Below are 19572 nucleotides of genomic sequence, written 5' to 3' on the forward strand. Positions count from 1 at the left end.
TATATCCATCGATCGATCCGTTTATAAAAAAACGTTCAAGATTTTGTTCATTCGATCTATTGGATATCCACATCGATCGATGGGATAATCTAATCGATCGATCACATTGTTACGCTTTGGTCCATCTTAGTGATCGATCGATCCATTTTGGGATCGATCGATCACTTTGTTACCCCAAACCCTGTTTCCTCGGAAAAGCCTCGGAATATTCCGAGAAAATTCCGAGGAACATTTGATATACTCGATCGATCGATGCGTTTTTGAACATATATCCATCGATCGATCCGTTTATAAAAAAATGATGTTTTGAAACCCCAAACACTAGTTCCTCGGTATTTCCTCGGAATATTCCGACGGAATTCCGAGGAAGAAAAGGGTTTCCTCGGAATTTCCTCGGAATATTCCGAGGAAATAGGGTTTTTAAACCGAAAACAACGTTTTGCAGTTTGAATAACACCTATATAACCCTTATTAAGTGTCTTACGTTCATTATGAAGTCAAAAATTTGTTCCTTACCCTATAATAAACACTTTTCCGATTGTATGAACGAAATCCCACAACATAAGAGAAACACTTATACACTTTAATGAACGGTAAAGGGAATACTTTCAACTCGTTTTGAAATTTGTTATTTCATGGTTTATGCTCATCTATACAAAGAATTCTCAATGGTATGCATTACAATTGTATAAGAAATGAAATACGGCAAAAAAAATTGATATTTTGAAACCCCAAACACTAGTTCCTCGGTATTTCCTAATTCCGAGGAAATAGGGTTTTTAAACCGAAAACAACGTTTTGCGGTTTGAATAACACCTATATAACCCTTATTAAGTGTCTTACGTTCATTATGAAGTCAAAAATTTGTTCCTTACCCTATAATAAACACTTTTCCGATGGTATGAACGAAATCCCACAACATAAGAGAAACACTTATACACTTTAATGAACGGTAAAGGGAATACTTTCAATTCGTTTTGAAATTTGTTATTTCATGGTTTATGCTCATCTATACAAAGAATCCTCAATGGTATGCATTACAATTGTATAAGAAATGAAATACGGCAAACCCAAACATTAGTTCCTCGGTATTTCCTCGGAATATTTTCATTTTACCGGACAAATATTTCGCGAAAATTGAAATTAGAATTCCGACGGAATTCCGACGGATAGTATCCGTCGGACCCTAGGTTTTATAACCACGAGCCGCTTCTTCTTCCCCATTTCTCTCTTCTTCCTCTGCGCGACTCCTCTCTCCTCTCCGGCGATTTCCCCCTGAATTCCGACGATATCTCTGGCGATCTCCCCCTTCTCTTACACAAATCATGTAAGGACCCTATCCCACTCTCTTATGTTCTATTTGTTAGGTTTTTGTGTAGTTTTGATAGATTTTTGTTAGGGTGATTGGTTAGGATTGTGATTTGGTTGTATAATAGGTTTAGAATTGTGATTTGGTTGAATAATTTGTTTTGTTGAATTGATATAGAATTTTTTTATAATTTTTTTTTTTTTTTGTATTTATAAAATCGATTTTTGTATATAAAATCGATTTTGTATTTTACAAAACAATTTTTGTATATAAATTCGATTTTTTGGATTTTACAAAATGTTTTTTTGTATATAAATTCGATTTTTTGGATTTTACAAAAAAAATTAATATCTATAAAACTTTTTTGTGATTAAAACTATTATTTGGGATTTTTTTTTAAAAATATATATATATATATATATTTATATTATATAATTTTTTTATTTATTAAAACTATTTTTTGTTTATTAGAACTATTTTTTATATATTTATTAAATATTTTTAATATCTATAAATCTTTTTAGAATGATTAAAAACTATTATTTGGGATTTTTTTATAAAAAAAATAATTTATATATTTCTATATTTATTAAATATATTTTTTTAATTTACAGGTCTCATGATGATCAGACCCGGCCTCGACAGCGTCGTGGTCGTGGTGGTACGGGGTCAAACATGTTAAGGATGATCGCATATCTTTGTTGAAGACCCAGATGGCGGCTCAACAGGCGGGCTATGAGGCACAAAGGAGGGCTGAACCAGCAAATGATGGAGATGATGCAGAGGATGTACCCGAACGAGGTGTTCTCGGACGTGCCAGACCCGTAGTTTTTTTTTTCCAAAAACTCGGAATTTTTTATTTTTATTTGTGAAACTTTGAATATTAATTAATATGATTTCAATTTTAATTTTAATTTTATATTTTTGAATTTAAATTTCAAAAAATTTATTTTTTTAAAAAAATTAATATTTTTTACATTCCGAGGAAATGAAATACCGAAGAAATTCTGAGGAACACTTGATATACTCGTCGATCGATGCGTTTTTGGACATATATCCATCGATCGATCCGTTTATACCGAGGGACATGTTCCTCGGAATATTCCGAACGTTTTTTTATAAACGGATCGATCGATGGATATATGTCCAAAAACGCATCGATCGACGAAGTTCCGAGGAAATATCCCGACGACGTTCTCCCTCGGTATATTCCGAGGAGCTTTCCGACGAACTAGTGGTCCTCGGAATATCCTCAGAAATTTGTTTCCTCGGAATTCTGTCGGAAAATTCCGAGGGATTTCCGAGTAAAGAAGAAATTCCGAGGAGTTATTTCTGAGGACTTGTTTCGTCGGTATGTCGTCGGAATAACGTTATTCCGACGACATACCGACGATTTTTTCCCTCAGTATGTCGCTGTTTTCTTGTAGTGTTTTTTGTAAAAGGCTTGACCTTTTTTTGTCGAGGAAAAATTCTATCAAGAATCAAGTCAAACGAGTGCAGTATCAAAGCCATAAAAGACTAACAAAAGAGTGAAAAGATTTTAAGCAATTAAGAGAAAGCAAAGAAAGACATCCCTCATCAGTAGATGCCGTAATAGAAAAGAGAAAAGAGCTCCTTTAAAGAAATAGGAGCAAGACGCCTGAGAAGACTGTTTCCGGAGGGATGGTCATACAGCTGCTGCAGTACCTAGGAATTGGCGGGACCACCTAAGGCTTCAGAGTGCAAAGAGCTAGATGACTAAATGGGACCTCCTCGAGCCAGATAAGATTGATACCGGCGGTCCTTAGTCACACTAAGAGCAATAGATAATGCAATAGAGTTGATACCAGGAGGAGTCAACAACACTTGAAACTGCTCAAATTCGTTAGCTTTTCTGAGGAGACGTGAGACTCGATAAGAAACGTTGGGGAAACATGCTGGAGAGGTCAACGCCTTCCATGCCTCAACGGAAGACAATTCAAGGATCACTCTCGTAATATGCAGATCTTGACCTTACAACATTGTCATGAGTTATTGTATTTGTATCCTTTAAAAAGAGTGTTAAACCGGTGAGTCAGCATCTTCCATTCACTCGTTTGCAGTTAGTGTTTTGTTATAAAGGCAACCCTAAGAAGTAGAAAATACAAATACCAAAGAGAACGGATCAAAAGCTACAGTTTCTTACATCCAGACAACGTAGTGTAACCCACTTACATGTCTCAGACGACATTATTGTTGATGTTCTTCCACTTATCCTTGAGGTCGCTTGGAGCCTGTTCGTCCTGAAACATATCCCGAATATCTTGTGTCACGGATTATGAATATTCATGCATGGCGCCAGGAAATTTGTGAATATTCATTTCACTACATATGACGAGCTTATATGATCAACCTAAACCAAAAAAAAAAAGAGGAGAAGTGAGAAAACCGACACTCATCACAACAGTTGTGCATGGATGTTCACTACCTATCAAGAGCTTCTCGTCACCCTTGGCCCGTTTTTTCTATGTGGAAAACCTACTTAAATAGTAGAGAACTTACTTAAATAATGGAACACTCAAAATATCTCAAAAACTCCATAATTTTAAAAACTCCTCAAAATGAATGTTATTTAATGTTCTGAGTAGGGTTGGGCATTTTATCTTATACCCAAACCGGAATCCGAATCCGACCCGAAAAACCCGAATCCGAACCGAAGTAGCAAAATAACTGAATGAGTATTGTATTGAACAAGTTTGGATATCCGAACCCGATCAGGTATATATCCGAAACACGAAGTAATACCGAAGTCATCCGAACATATGTATACTTAACCTAAATCTACATCTTTCATCCAATATGTAATGATTGGTTTCTCTTAACCAATTTTGGTTTAATTAATATTATATAAAATCAATACCAAATCATTATTTTTCCTAACCTAAATGTGTGTACATATATATAAAAATATGTATCTCCTTATTAAACGTGAGAGATTAAGGCACCATCTGCATCTCTCATCTCTCAATCTTCTCTTCCTACAAGATCTTATTTCCTAGAATATTATTCTTCTCACGATCCATGTAAAGTTTCTCGGAGACATTAGTTGTTACAATCATCAACGATAACTACCATAAACGTAACAACCGGAGCCACCTCGAACGATCTTGTCTTTCGTCATATGGAGGGGTAGTTTCCATCCATAGAAATTTCCTTGTTAGTCTCAATCGTCTTACGTAATGTAAACAAGAGTTTTTTTTTTTTGGCAAGAATCATGTGGTTTTAAATTTTTTTTATCACATTCAAAAATTATCAAAAGCAATATTTAATCGAGTTAGATTTAGTAACGAAATATAGTATTATATGAACATGTGAGCCGGTTTGGTAACGAACCGATAGTACAGGTGCCTTTTCCAAAACCGCCGCCGTCTCGAAAAGAAGAGCAGACGTTTTATTCAATCGACAGAGAGAATTGGGGATTTTGCGGAGCCCTGGGAATAGAAAGAAAATCGTGTTCGGCACAGTAAAAGAACGAGAGTGATAAAATGGTGCTGAATCTCATCTGAATACGCATCAGATCTGATCACTGTAAACGATTTCGCAATGGTCTGTGTTATCCTTTCTTTCTCCACACCGCGAGAGATTGTGTGCTGATGTTGTGGTTTTGTATGTTTACAGTCAGTTAGAGGCGGAGGAAGGAAGGAGGAGAGAGGAAGGAACCCTCCGTCGCGGCATCTCTGGGTTGGGAACCTTCCCCTTGGGATATCGGAACGGGAACTCGCCGATAGGTTCTTGAGGTTTGGAGAATTGGAGAGCGTTGCGTTTCAGCCTGCTCGGAGCTACGCGTTCCTCAATTTTAAACACGACGAAGATGCTTTCGCTGCTATTGACTCGCTCCAAGGCTTCCCGCTCAATGGCAACCCGCTTAAGATCGAGTTTGCCAAGCCGGTTAGTCTCGTACTCTCTTTTGAATCTTGAGTTAGTGTTTAGATTCTGATTAGAGAGGATATAGATTCTTACTTAGTATGTGAAAGTTATCAGTTAGTGTGTTTAATTAGATGTCAAGTGTTAGTAGAATTCCACAGGCACTCTCACCTTTATCCTTGCGTCTAAGTTTAAATAACTTAGTATTTTAAACTCTGATGATACTTAATCGTTGTGTCATGAGCAAAGCAACACACAGGCACTCATCTTTTTAAGCCTCGCACTCTGCTTTATAGCTACTGAATGGTGAAAGTTCAGTGGTTAACTTAGAATCAGTTTCTGTTGGAAAACCATATCGTGGCCATCTCTACTCTATCATCAAAAGATGTTTCCACATCCAAGGCATCCAGTGTAACCCTCACAAGCATTCACCTTTATCATTCACACTACAGGCACTCAGCCATAATGTTTACAAGCATTCAGATTTTCATTGACAAATAATATGAACTTGGTAGTAGAGACCCCAAGTGAGAGATATGTGTTGAATTAAATCTTAAAACAGAGAAAATATAGAAATTTCCATGAAGCTTTCTGGCTCTTGGGGCTGGTGTTTACCAAACAACTCCGGATGATTCCATACCCTTCATCTCCAGGTCGGCAAAAGTTGAGCAAGTTAATAGAATCATCTTGGCATTAGTCCACTTAATGTGAATTTGATTGCTTCAGTTCTCTCTCAGTAGCTATGAAGATGAATGACATGATCATCTATATACCCGATTATATCATTATGAACTTAATAGTTACAGTCAATAAAACTATTATTTAGCAAGCAGTTGATGACATACCTTCAGATTTTCTACTTGATATGCCAGTAACTCACCATGTGTTCAAGGCCTTGTTAAAGTTCACCATGTTAAAGCTTACCTTCACCATGTTTCATAATTTGCATATGGTCCTATTCAACTTGCCAATGCCAAAACAGACTCATGCTTTTGAAGTGATTACCTAATTATAGACATTGTATCAATTCATCAAAAGCAGCATTTGCTTTGTATTTTCCAATTCCAGCGTTGCAGCAGGCCAGTAAAACTGATCATATCTTTCATTGCCTTATAGATGATAGAAGAAACTTACCTGGCCAAACATCTTAAGCTTGTTGTTTGTTTCTGGTTATGCTTCTCGGCATGATTTCATTGCCTTCATGTTATAATAATTGAGGAGTTCCATTCTATTTTCAATGTTATGCTGAGGACTGGTATATTGTTTAAAAACTCACATATTGATCTCCATAGGCAGCTCTTTCCATTCAAAGAGTTCTAGCTGACATCCAGATGCTCAAGAATTTCCTGAACTTGATTACAACTTGTTATCTAGTGTATATCATAGATAGTAATGCACAGTAACTTAAGAACCTTTTTGTTCTTGATCATGCAGTGAAGTAGGGCATTGGCTAATAGTTATAACTTCGTGATACTGTTTATCGCAGGAAAAGTCCTCAACTGGACCACGCACAGAAAATACATTTCGTCATGATGAGCAGCGGTCTGGAGCAAGAGGGTCACCTTTTTTCCAAAAGGACTCCAGAATGCGTTACGAGAGCCCAGACACATATAGCAAATCAAACAAAATGAGTGATAGAGATGCAGAACCCAGTGAGATACTATACATAGGATTCCCAGCTTCGTTGAAAGTAGATGAAGAGCTCTTGATGAAGGCCTTCTCTCCATTCGGAGATATAACGAAGGTCACGATATTCCCTGGTCGTAGTTATGCATTTGTTCAATTCCGGAATCAAATGGCAGCTTGCAAGGCAAAACAAACTCTTCAGGGTAAATTATTTGACAATCCTCGAGTGCATATCTCTTTCGCAAAGAGTGAGCCTTCCTCATCTAGCAGTGGAAGGGGTCCGTCTGGTCGATCATTCTCTCCGCCTTACAGATCTGTTGATCGACTGGGATCTTCAGAAGGTTACTTTCATCAGGATAGAAACTATGGAAGCATCAGCAGAACTTCCAATGTCAGAGATCCACATTACAGGGATTTGGAAGAGTCTGAAGATTACATGTTTAACAGGAAAAGAGCCTCAAGGAATGAATATGATGGAGGAGGGCCTCCTTATAGAAGGTCGAGGTCTCCACACAAGTTGCCTCAGGATATGCATGAATATCATAGGGAAATGGGTTCCACATTCCGTGATGATCCTCACAGGTTTCCTCCAAGGAGTTCAGTGTATGAAGAGCCACGGGGTTTATCCGAAGAAGACTACTACTACCAGGACACCAAGAGAGTGAAGACAAGATCCTTTCAGGCAGAGAGGCAGCTCCCAGGGCATCTGGTTTCTGGTGTAGGGCAAGAAAGACGCTCTTTTTCAAGGGGATCTGCTGATTTTTCTCCCAATAAAGCCTTTGAGCGTAACTATGAGGCTGGACAAGTAAGATACAAGCAAACAATTGAGAATCCGTTGAATCTGGCTATAAGGAACGGGGAGAAGAGTAGCTTTCGTGAACCACATGACGAGTTGGTGGGAGAATTTTCTCTGCCTGAAGGGAGACGGCATACACTTGAAGAGTCTCGGCCATCACTTAAGGATTGGAACTGGGAAGGGACTGTTGCAAAGGGAGGCAATCCTATTTGTCGTGCTAAATGCTTTCCTGTGGGCAAAGTGATGGATATGATGCTGTAAGTTGTTTTCTAAATCTTTATTTTCTGCACTTCTTGTGATGAAGTTTGTTGATTTGATTCGGTTTGTGGTTTGTAAATACAGGCCCGAGTTTCTAGATTGCACGGCAAGAACTGGTTTGGACATGCTGGCCAATCATTACTACCAGTCATCTCAAGCGTGGGTGGTTTTCTTCGTTCCTGGAAGCGATGCTGATATTGTGTTCTATAACGAGTTTATGCATTATCTGGAGGAGAAGCAGCGGGCAGCTGTTTCTAAATTGGATGACACAACGACGTTGTTCCTTGTGCCTCCTTCTGATTTCTCCGAGAAAGTACTTAAAGTTCCTGGGAAACTAAGCATCTCTGGGGTTATTCTACGGTCAGAATACGAAGGTTCCGGATATGGGCCTGTTCAACAGCAAAGTGAGAGGAGATATGGTGAAACATCATATCCAGAGGATAGTGGAGCTTTTCCTGATGTTGGAAACCCACGTAATCAATCTGTTCAACGTTCACCTATAGATCCATACATCGAGAGCAGGCACGATCAGTACCCTGGAAGGGTTTGGCCACCTCGTGATGTGTCAGTTACCAACACCAGAACCTCACTGATGCAACCTCCTTTGATAGATCTTCAAGAGCGTAGCGGGTTTGTTGCTCAGCAAAATGCTGATCCAAGTCGGTTTCGTGAAACAGTGATTCCATCAGGGTTTCAGCCTGAACAGCTTACACACTTAGCTTCATCTGTTTCCAGACAGCAATACCAAGTAGACAACACATCAAATCAGCCAGAGAGATATGCAGCAGACGCTCGATCAAGTTTCCACCCTTTGCAACACGAGCAGACACCAAGCGCACCTCCAGGGTATCAAAATGTACAGCTACAAGGTAGCAGCAACGCCCAAGAAGAGGAAGAAAACGAGGCTGATCCACAGAAGCGTCTCCAAGCAACGTTGCAGCTAGCAGCAGCGCTTCTCCAGCAGATTCAACAATCGAAAAACTAGTATGAAATCTTTTACTTGAAGAAGAAAAGGCGTCTCAAAATTAATGTCATCGAGATTAGCAGATCATAGTCGGTTACTCGGTAATATATATAAGCAAATCTTTTCCAGATTCGAATGATTGTATAAGTAGCCTCATCGTGCCTCGGTTTACCTTTTGCAAGAAGAAACGCAACACGTTTTGCAGTAATAAATCATGTTTCTCAGTTGTTGTGCCATTAGCTAACAAGCAGATGGTTGTGATTGATCTTCTAGCTTATTGCTTAACAGTTAAAACATGTCATCAGATTCAATTCTGAGACTTGTTCACAGATTTTTAACACAAACAGACTCCCACGGCCACGATTCAGCTCATTTTGTTAATAAAACGTTTATGACACATCTAATCTTTAGCATTATCTACATAAACGACCCAAGCCCAATCATAAGAATGCCAGCTGTGATTTATTATTTATACTTTATGCTAACTCGTTAGCTCGTACTTAAGTTCCCTCAACATCGTACGAAATGAAGCAACACATGTGCCATAGATTTGCCATATCAACCTTCTAGCCAGTTGTTGGTTGGCAGGTCACTGAATTTTGTTGATTTATTAATAAAAATCATAATTGTAGATCTCGATATTCCGGCAAATAGTCCCCACACCGTACAATACCCCAAAAATATAAAAGTCCCACACCGTACAATTCTGATCGATGCTGTTTATAATTGAGATATAATTCTGGTTCTAACACTAATTTATTTTTATACAGCTATAGTGGTGTTATACGATTACGAGCTCTGATTCGAGTTTTACTATTCAAAGCAAGAAGAATTTTATTTTCATTCTACGACATTCTAAGTTATATTTTTCATAATCGTAAATTAGAATAGAACGATAGAACGATATATTATTGTGTTGTGTTTGATAAAAGAATACAAGATACATATATATATATATGTATATATATAGTGATAACATTAACATAATGTTAATACTAGACAATGCTAACTTTCTCGAACACTTAATGTAAATATGTTAAGAATATATTGAAATTAACTTGTTCTTCGAATCTTTCATTTTAGTCTTGAGGGTCTTCGTGGGTTTCACGAGCTTCACAATCTAGGTCCGTAAGATACATATCTTCCGGCCCAACATATCTCTAATACTCCCCCGCACGACAAACATATCCCTAAATATCTCTAACATGGTATCAGAACCCATATCCTAAATACCCTAAACTCCTAATTAATATTAACCCTTCCGACAGGGTATAAATGTCGTGATTAACCTTTTCGGCCGGATATAAAAGTCGTGTTAAACTCGCTCGACCGAGTATAAATGTCCTAATGTTCCGAGATTTTTGGCCGATAAAAACCATCATCTCGAGGAGGAGTATTAGGGATATATATCCCACATCGAAAATTCTAACGGACATTAAGTAATATATAAAGGTTTAGGATCAATCCACAAATTGTCAATTGGTTTTAAGTTGGAAGCTCCTAACAAAACTGAATCTAATAATAATGAATATAAATTTCAATAGCAACCATTTTAACGTTAAGAACTACGTAAAGCCTCAAAAATACATATTCATTTTTATTGTTATAAGCAAACACATGTTGCTATTCTTTGTTTGTCGAGTGTCTTGGAATGGACCACCTGCATATACAATTTAAAATGTACGCTGCGGTCGCAATATTATTTTTGCCTATTTATTAAATTTTACAATTTAATACAATAATACTGAACAACTGAAAAATTCTCTTGGCTTTCTGTTGACAGTAATTTATCAATATATATGGTACAAAAATACTTTTTGATGTTACTAGTGGATTATCCACTCAAATGTGTCATTACATTATTAATTAAGAACTTTCGGTGTCAAATAACCAAAGAGTTTGGTTACATAAAAAAGAAGGGGAAACAAACCTATAAAATGAATTTATACTTTGACGGTATGACCGGCCTAAAAACAAAATACATTATGTCTCCTTGTTGTTAATTAGATGCAACTTAAAATCAATAAATCATGTTATCTTTACTGGCTGTCTATGTACAACCAGACAAATTTTATCTAAAATTTAATTATGTGAATCTAATCGATAGCATTTACATTTTTTTCTTTTGGTAACACATTTGCAGTCCTATAACAAAGCTAAAATGAGTTCATGATATCAATATTTTTTCTCTTACAAAAACATTAAAACTCTTAAAATACTACTGATTAAACGTAATAACAATGAAAAGTTTGCGCCAAAAAATAATGTACGCCGGCCTTCAACTATATATACATACTATAAAAATAGTGGTAGTATAAAATTATTTTCTTAGATCTTTCCGTAGTTATTGTTTATTTCAACTGCAACTTGGACGTTTAGTTGTAGCTCTCTGTACTTTATCTGAAGGGAACCGTACGGTGCACACATATGCATACTATTACAAAATGACGAATCTGACCCGACACTTGTCCACAATTTGCCATTGCGTCCTCTGTCCGTCGTCAACGGTTCTCGGAATATCTTCATTCCTTTTCTCGGTGGATGCAGAATATAATCTTTCGATAACTTTTATCAGCAGATTCTGATAAATAAATAAAAAGAGTTACAACTTTACTCACTAGACAAGACCTTATAGTTGAATTATCTGATTCTTACTCAATGTGTGATACATGGTTGAATTCAAGATTTTAGATTCAAACTTTGCGGTCGAATCCCACCATTACCTTACTATCTCGTACGTTTCTTATTAAATATGTAACCCGAAACGTGCAATTTCGAAATTGAGTTAATTTGATTGTTAAACCAAACGGTACATAAAACGTATGGGGCACACGTTTCTTTTGTTTTCTCTTTTTAATTTATTGGCGGCCAGAAGAAAAAAAAAACACAAGAGGCGTTTCAGTTACAGAGTGGTCGGAGATCTATATTCAGTTTCTGCAGATTCAGTCTCGAGTTGGTTTGGTCTAAACGAAAGTTATGCTTTTCGATCACAACTAAAGACAGATAAAAACTTGAATTATATTTACAAAACCGTGGAAATGAAGATGTAATTGTTTTTTTTTTTTTAAAGCTGAGAAAACATCATCAGCAGTTTGGATGCTTTCAGAGCTACTCTGTAGTTCCAGGTATCACCTCATCTCCGGAGAGCAACGATGCCACGAGCTCCTGCACCTCGCCGGATTCGTTGAATCCTAACCGGAGCGTTTCCACCACGCGCTCGAACACGATGACGTGGCAGGGGATGTGGAGGACTCCCTTCTGAGCGTAACCGTACTCCTGAGCGGATCTGTTGAGCAGTCCGACGAAGACTGGATGGTTCAGGAGCTCCGCGCTCACGACAAACCTCTCCATCTCTTCGCCGACGTAGACGGGTACGTGGCCGGCGGGGACGGTGTTGACTCGTCTCGCCTGACAAATCGACCACGGCGGCTGCGCGTGGAGACGGTGATGGCCGCGGCGGGTGCGGAAGGAGAAGGTGGATCTGCGGAGGGAGAACTCGGTGGATGAGTCGGCGACGCGAGAGAGGCGGCGAATCAGATGCTTCATTTTTCTTCTTTCTCCCGGGGGGGGGGGGGGGTTGAAGTGAGTTAAAATTCGAAGCTAGAGAGAGAGTGTGTGAGAAGAGAGGGATTATATAGAGACAGAACACATGGAAAGACTATGACGAGCGCATAAGGGAGAGAGTACATAGGCGGTACTTGCTAGGTACATCCAAGTAAATTTAACTTTCAGAAAAATAAATTTAAAATACTGAATTCTTTACGAGAAAAAGACAAAAATAGCACTAAATCAAGTTTTTGTTCCCAAGCTAGCACTCAAGTTCAAAAGTCACAAAAATAGCATTTAATATTTTATCAAAAGTCACAGACTTAGGGTTTAGAGTTAAAGGGTGTGGTTTAGGATTTAGGGTTTAGGGTTTAGAGTTTAGGGTTTCGATTTTAGGGTTTAGGGTTTAGGGTTTAGGGTTTAGAGTTTAGAGTTTAGGGTGTAGGGTTTAGAGTTGAGGAATGAGGTTTTGGGGATAAGATTTCAAATTTTGAAAAATAAAAAAATTAAAATTTTCAAAGGATAAACTTAGAAATGTGCTATTTTGGTCATTTTAGTTTTTGAGTTCTATTTTTGTGATATAAACTTAGAAAGTTGATATTTTGGAGATTTGCCCATTCTTTATTGACAAGTTAATTAAATCTATAAAATGTATTCAAAATTTATAGTTTTATAAAGTGCAAATCTCCAAAATAGCACATTTCTAAGTTTATATCACAAAAATAGCACTCAAAAACTAAAATGACCAAAATAGCACATTTCTAAGTTTATCCTTTGAAAATTTTAATTTTTTTATTTTTCAAAATTTGAAATCTTATCCCCAAAACCTCATTTCTCAACTCTAAACCCTACACCCTAAACTCTAAACCCTAAACCCTAAATTCTAAACCCTAAACCCTAAACCATAAACCCTAAACCCTAAACTCTAAACCCTAAACCCTAAACTCTAAACCCTAAACCCTATACCCTAAACCCTAAAATCTAAACCCTAAACCATAAACTCTAAACCCTAAACCCTAAACCCTAAACCCCACCATTTAACTTTAAACCCTAAGTTTGTGACTTTTGATAAAACATTAAGTGCTATTTTTGTAACTTTTGACCTTGAATGCTAGTTTGGGAACATAAACTTGATTTAGTGTTATTTTTGTCTTTTTCTCTTTTATAAATTATAAATATCCAGAAACTTTTTTAACTATAATTGAAATGGATAAAGGTGCACATGCTATTAAAAAAAATCAAAAATCAAAATACGCTGAATAGTTAAGTTGAATGAATATACACCAGTTCTCTAACTTTTAATCTCAGGGATAATATTCATGTGGGCTTTATAATTAATAATTAATTTTAAAATAATCATAGTTTAATTTACAGACTACTATTTCTTAGTTTTGTTATTAAGTTTTGACTACTTTGTAATGATCCAAAAGGTTAATTATATCTTGATAACCACTACGTTAAAACCAACTAGTATAGATTAGAGATATAGATAAGTCATAAATGTGAAGTAATACTATAAACTTAAAAATCAACATAGTAAGTAGTAACCATTTTTTACTTATGTCATGGAAACTCCTAATTCACCTAATCATTTTGCTATTTTGTTTCCAGAGCTGTATGATATAAACTCCCAGTTTATTTAAGAATTAAGATATGTATTATTTATATATATGAGCTCTAAACATTAAAAATTAAAATTTATATATTAATAACTAAAATTTTCAAAAAAATCTATTCTTATTTTTGAATGTTTCTGCCTAACCAATTATTTATTTTAAAAAAATTCTCACTATCAAACTTGAACTTTATATACAAGTTTAAATAAAAATATTTATAATATAATTTAATAAAACTTACAAGTATACTTAAAACTCTTATATTTTATATTTTAGTATTTACGTTATTCGGCAACACACAAAAAATACACAATTTCATAATTTATAAGTGGAGGCTAAACATATTGAACAAGACACATGAATGTCAAAACTGAATAATGTATCAGCATACAAAATTAAGTTTATGGCATTGACAAAAGTTAAAAACAATTCTTAACAAAAAACAAACATCCGCACGGGCGTGTGGGTCAAAATCTAGTTATATTTATATCTTGATAACCACTACGTTAAAACCAAGTAGTATAGATTAAAGAGATAGATAAGTCATAAATGTGAAGTAATCTATAGATAAGTCATAAATGTGAAGTAATACTATAAACTTAAAAATCAACACAGTAACCATTTTTTACTTATGTTATAGAAACTCCTAATTCACGTAATAATTTTGCTATTTTGTCGCCAGGGGTGTATGATATAAACTGCTGGTTTATTTAAAAATTAAGATATGTATTTTATATATATATGAGCTCTAAACATTAAGAATTAAAAAAATTATATTAAGAATTAAAAAATTTCAAAAAATATATTCTTATTTTGAATGTTTCTGCCTAAGCATGTATTTATTTTTTTTTAAATCTCAATATCGAAATTAAAATTTATATACAACTTTAAATCAAATATTTATAATATAATTTAATAAAACCCACGAGTATACTTAAAACTCTAATATTTTATATTTTAATATTTAAGTCGGCAACACACAAAAAATACACAATTTCATAATTTATAAGTGGAGGCTAAACATATTGAACAAGACATATGAATGTCAAAACTGAATAAGGTACCAATCAAAACATACAAATTAAGTTTATGGCATTGTTAAAAGTTAAAAACAATTTTTAACAAAAAACAAACACCCACACAGCTGACGTGCGTGTCAAAATCTAGTTATATTTATATCTTGATAACTGGTACCTTAAAACCAAGTAGTATAGTGGATTTTAGAGCACACAAACGAAATAGTCCGTGGAAACTTAAAAATCAACACAGTAACCATTTTTTACTTATGTCATGGAAACTCCTAATTCACGTAATCCTTTTGCTATTTTTTTGCCTGGGTGTATGATATAAACTGCCAATTTATTTAAGAATTAAGATATGTATTATATATATATGTATGAACTGTCTATAAAAGTCTTTGATGGTAAACCTATCTCTTGTGAACATTCTAATTATTTATTATGTCATTTTGTATATTAATACTACTATTTAATTATTATTTTGAGCTAGTGGATTTTAGAGCACACAAGCGAAGTAGTCCGTGATTTTGAACATCAAATTCGAGTATGATTTAACAAGTTGTTCTTACATCATCATGGTCAGAGGTGAAAGAAACAGGAAATGTTTTTAACTCCTTGGGTTATGGGGGTTGGTGGTTTAGTAGCCTTCAATAAATATATAAAATAAATTAATATGGAGTTTCGTTTATTTTTAAGCAAATTGTTCAATAAATTAAAGATGGTTGGGTGAAATCTCCGTGGATGAGTTTAAGTTCAGCGTTCTTTAAGACTACAAGAGTGACCAATAAGTCAAAGAGAATAGATCGAGAAATTTTGGATCTTCCTTTTTGCTGTTTATTTGTATTATTATGATATTCTGTATATATTTTTTTAAACATATATTTTTGGCCGACAAAGTTTGACATTTCCTCAAGATTTTCATACATATATTGTTCGTTTAGATATTTACTTCACTAATTCTTGTCTGCTAGACGTTATTCGCATGTATCAAAACATGCAAGTTCCTTCTAAAACATACAAGTTCTTAAGAAAAAGAAACTCAAATAGTTACATTTATATAAAAGACCATCGAGGCATAAACAAAACATCGGCCAACTTTAGAGTCGCTAGACAAGTTGTTCACGACACTCTTGTCCCTTTTGCGTTCTGGATATTACTAATTTTGTTTTTTTTAATTAATTGTTACATTAGCTAAACGGCATGTTTACAGAAAAAAAAACTAAACATGCAAAAACGACATGTTTAATGATTCTATCAACAATATAGTTTTCATTACGACTTTTCAACTATTTTTATATTTTCTATTTACATACACACATAATAATCGTCTTTTTAAGAAAGTGGATGTGTTCAATCGAAAGAGGGAAAACAGAAAAGACAAAATTAAAAATCAAAATCAAGTAAAGAGTTGTATTTATTTATAAATGACGTGCAATTAAAGGTATTAAAGAGTGGCAGGTGGGTTAGGTTGTACGGTCACTCGTTCAAACAGAGTGTGACCCACCAACTCTCTGCCTGTCCTTCTTTCTCTTACCTCGGTACGGATCAATCTCGTATTATACAAACAAATTATCTCCAAGGGATAAATATGTTATATCTCTTATAAATCATGGAGTGGATTGCCATTAACCAGGCTCTCGGTCCAAGACCGACCCAATACCTATAAGATAGAGAAATGGCCGAAGCCTAGAGAGAGGAGAGAGAGAGCCGACTTTGAGAGAGAGACGGCCACAAAGGAAGAGTTTCCTTTTCCTAGAGGTAATTTTTCCATTATTATGTATTAGTAGTTTTCCTAATCCTAGTGAGTTTAGGTTTTGGATACTTTCCATTTATCTTCATCTTGTAATCCTTATATAAAGGAACTCCCTTGATCATTAATAATAACACCGAAATGTTCAGTCTCAAAACTCTCTAATTACAACACGTTATCAGCACGATAGACTCCAAAAACCCTGAGACAAAACCTAACCTAAAATCCGTCACACATAAACCCTAAAACAGGCGCAACTTAAAATCGATCTATCTCTCAAACTCCGAGGAACCAGACGACGAGCCACATATCAAATTGAAGCTCTTGACGATACGAATCCACCAGAGCAAACCGTTCGTCGATACGATCTCAGACGCGCCCACACTCGCAGAAACAATACTCGGCGCCGTCTTGGTCTTTTGGAAACCTTAATTTCGGAAAAACCCCAAATTGTTCTTGCTTGCGTTCCGGCTTACAAACACCCGATCAACTCCAGCCCTAAGGTGTTCCTGATCCTAGACGACCTCAGTTTCCAGTTCACATCACAGCCAGCTTGAGTTCCCAATCAAACCCACTCGCAAACTCAAGAAGAAGACGCGTCCGACGTTCTCGGCGCACATCCGATCCCGATCAGACGCGTCTCGCCTCAGCACGCGACCATTCCAGCTCGTCCCATCTCGTGTTCGTTCGAGGTTCTCTTGGTGGTCCGGGTTCTACAATCTGCAAAACAAAGGAAAAATAGATCAAACCCTAAAGAGTAAATCGGAGCTCGAATAAGTCCGATCTCCTAAACCATAATTCGAGATTGATCCATTGATCAATTAAAATCAAAGTCTTAATGATTTTGAATCTCAAATCAAATCCGCTTGATCAAAGATCAAAGTTTTTCGAAATCCCCTAAAAACCCTAATTTTGGAAAATCGGTTTTAGATTGTTTGATTTGAACTTTGATTGTTTGATCACCTAGAGCTATTGATAGGATTGTTTAAATTCGAATCTAAATCACTCAAACTGAAACCCTAAAAAGTTTAAATTCGGTTTTTAAAATGTCTTTGTTTGATGATTGATGATCTGAGATGTTAGGATTGATAGATTGATTAATAGATCTAATCTCAAGATTCGAAATCCTTAAGGCCTTGAAACCCTTAATCTTGATTGATATTCCTAAAGGCCTTGAAACCTTAAATCTCTCATTACTTAAAGATTGAAAGATTGATTTAAAGAATTTACATATTGAATGAGAGTTAGGTTGCTAGATCGTTTAATTCTAAAACTTAATAGATATGCATCTAAGAAATATAATTGAATCTAGATCCTGTTTAGTACATGGCCGTGTGGCCTAATGCATTGCTCACACTTGCGGCCTTGTGCCCTTTATTGATTAAAAGCCGTGTGGCTTAGTGAATATCAAAGTGACCGTGTGGTTTAGTAGCCGAATGGTTATATAAACCGGATTGCATTATGATCCGATCCTTAAGATCGTTGTATCACATAATAGTCGTGAGGTACAAACATCACAATGCAAAGCCATATGGCCTAAGCATCATATTGCAAAGCCGTGTGGCCTAAAGTATTATAGATAAGACTTATGAAATCATATGCACTGATTATGTAAATTAGTTGCAAGAATTCTATATCATGAATTTATTGATGATTTCAGATGTCGAGATTTGAGCCTTCGGATTATGCTGCCCTAGATATCTCTGGAGATAATTATCCAGAATGAGAAATGAACACTTCAATTGCCCTAAAGTCTAGAGGACTCGGGAAATGTATCATTGAAAGAAATGATGAAATTGAAAGTGAAAAGCATAGAGCCATAACAATTATGCGCTATCATCTCACTGAGGAACTGAGAAATAAGTATGAAGATATTGAGGATCCTTATGATCTTTGGATAAAACTAAAATCCATATACTCAATGGAATTATGGCGAAAAGCCATGAATGATTGGAAGATACTCAGATTCCAGAATTTTAAATCCGTGGAAGAATACGATTCTGCTCTAATGAAAATCGTCCATAGTCTTGAACTATGTGATGAAGTGGTTACAGATGATGATCTACTGTATAAAACATATTCCACATTCCATCCAAAGGATTGGTTGCTATCATATACAGCTAAGGTTTCCACAACCTATAATGACCTATTGTCATACCCCTTGTTCGGAAACTCGCTAGGCGCAATGCGTGCGGTTGGATAGGGCCTAGCGCCGAATCAATAAATCAGATATTGTACGTGGATTAATCGGCGAGGAGTTTTAGGTTAAATATATACTTTATGTAATGTTTTAGGAGGAATGGACAATAGTCTAGTGGTTACTGGTTTCCTATATTCTTCTCAGCACCCAGGTTCGAATTGCTTAGCAAGCTTTTTTGTCATTTTTCGGATTTTAGGTTAATTAATAGGAAAATGACAAAAACAACTTTGTCTTCATCGTAATCCTGCATTTTCTCTCCCAAAGTTAGAGCCACCATTATTATTTTTTATTTCGATTCAACTGTTTCTTTCTGCTATTCTTGTAGGTTTTAACTATAATTTAACAAGTATAACAAATACGTATGTGATTTCGAACACAAAACGTTCGAAAACGATGATTTAAAAAAATGTCCGATTAATTGACCGTATTGCACCAAATCGCGACGGTGCTATAGCGCAACGCGAGTTTTCGGCGAGTTTCCGGCCGCGGACACCGTGTTTTCGAACAGGGGTCATACCTATTGGCAACTGAGCAAAGAAAGCAGAAAGTTAAAGATACCATTGACAGATTTGAGAAAATTCAGAAAAGATTCATTGAGCAACAAAA

At 35.9% G+C, this 19572-nt stretch overlaps 2 protein-coding genes across 2 annotated transcripts; one reads left to right on the plus strand and one right to left on the minus strand.

Annotated features, from left to right (window-relative positions):
* Positions 1 to 4618: 4618 nt before the first annotated feature.
* On the plus strand, positions 4619 to 9059 carry LOC106446425 (flowering time control protein FPA). The gene is made up of 4 exons (XM_013888149.3): positions 4619 to 4873; positions 4946 to 5215; positions 6678 to 7870; positions 7956 to 9059. Exons 1-4 carry the CDS (start codon positions 4871 to 4873, stop codon positions 8854 to 8856), a joined length of 2367 nt encoding a protein of 788 aa, XP_013743603.2. The 5' UTR covers positions 4619 to 4870; the 3' UTR covers positions 8857 to 9059.
* Positions 9060 to 11799: 2740 nt separating this feature from the next.
* Positions 11800 to 12436, minus strand: LOC106449782 (auxin-responsive protein SAUR41). The gene has a single exon (XM_013891479.3). It carries the CDS (start codon positions 12379 to 12381, stop codon positions 11944 to 11946), a length of 438 nt encoding a protein of 145 aa, XP_013746933.2. The 5' UTR covers positions 12382 to 12436; the 3' UTR covers positions 11800 to 11943.
* Between the last annotated feature and the right edge of the window lie 7136 nt (positions 12437 to 19572).

The sequence above is a fragment of the Brassica napus genome, chromosome C5 (assembly GCF_020379485.1).
Source record: "Brassica napus cultivar Da-Ae chromosome C5, Da-Ae, whole genome shotgun sequence".
Classification (NCBI taxonomy): Eukaryota; Viridiplantae; Streptophyta; class Magnoliopsida; order Brassicales; family Brassicaceae; genus Brassica; species Brassica napus.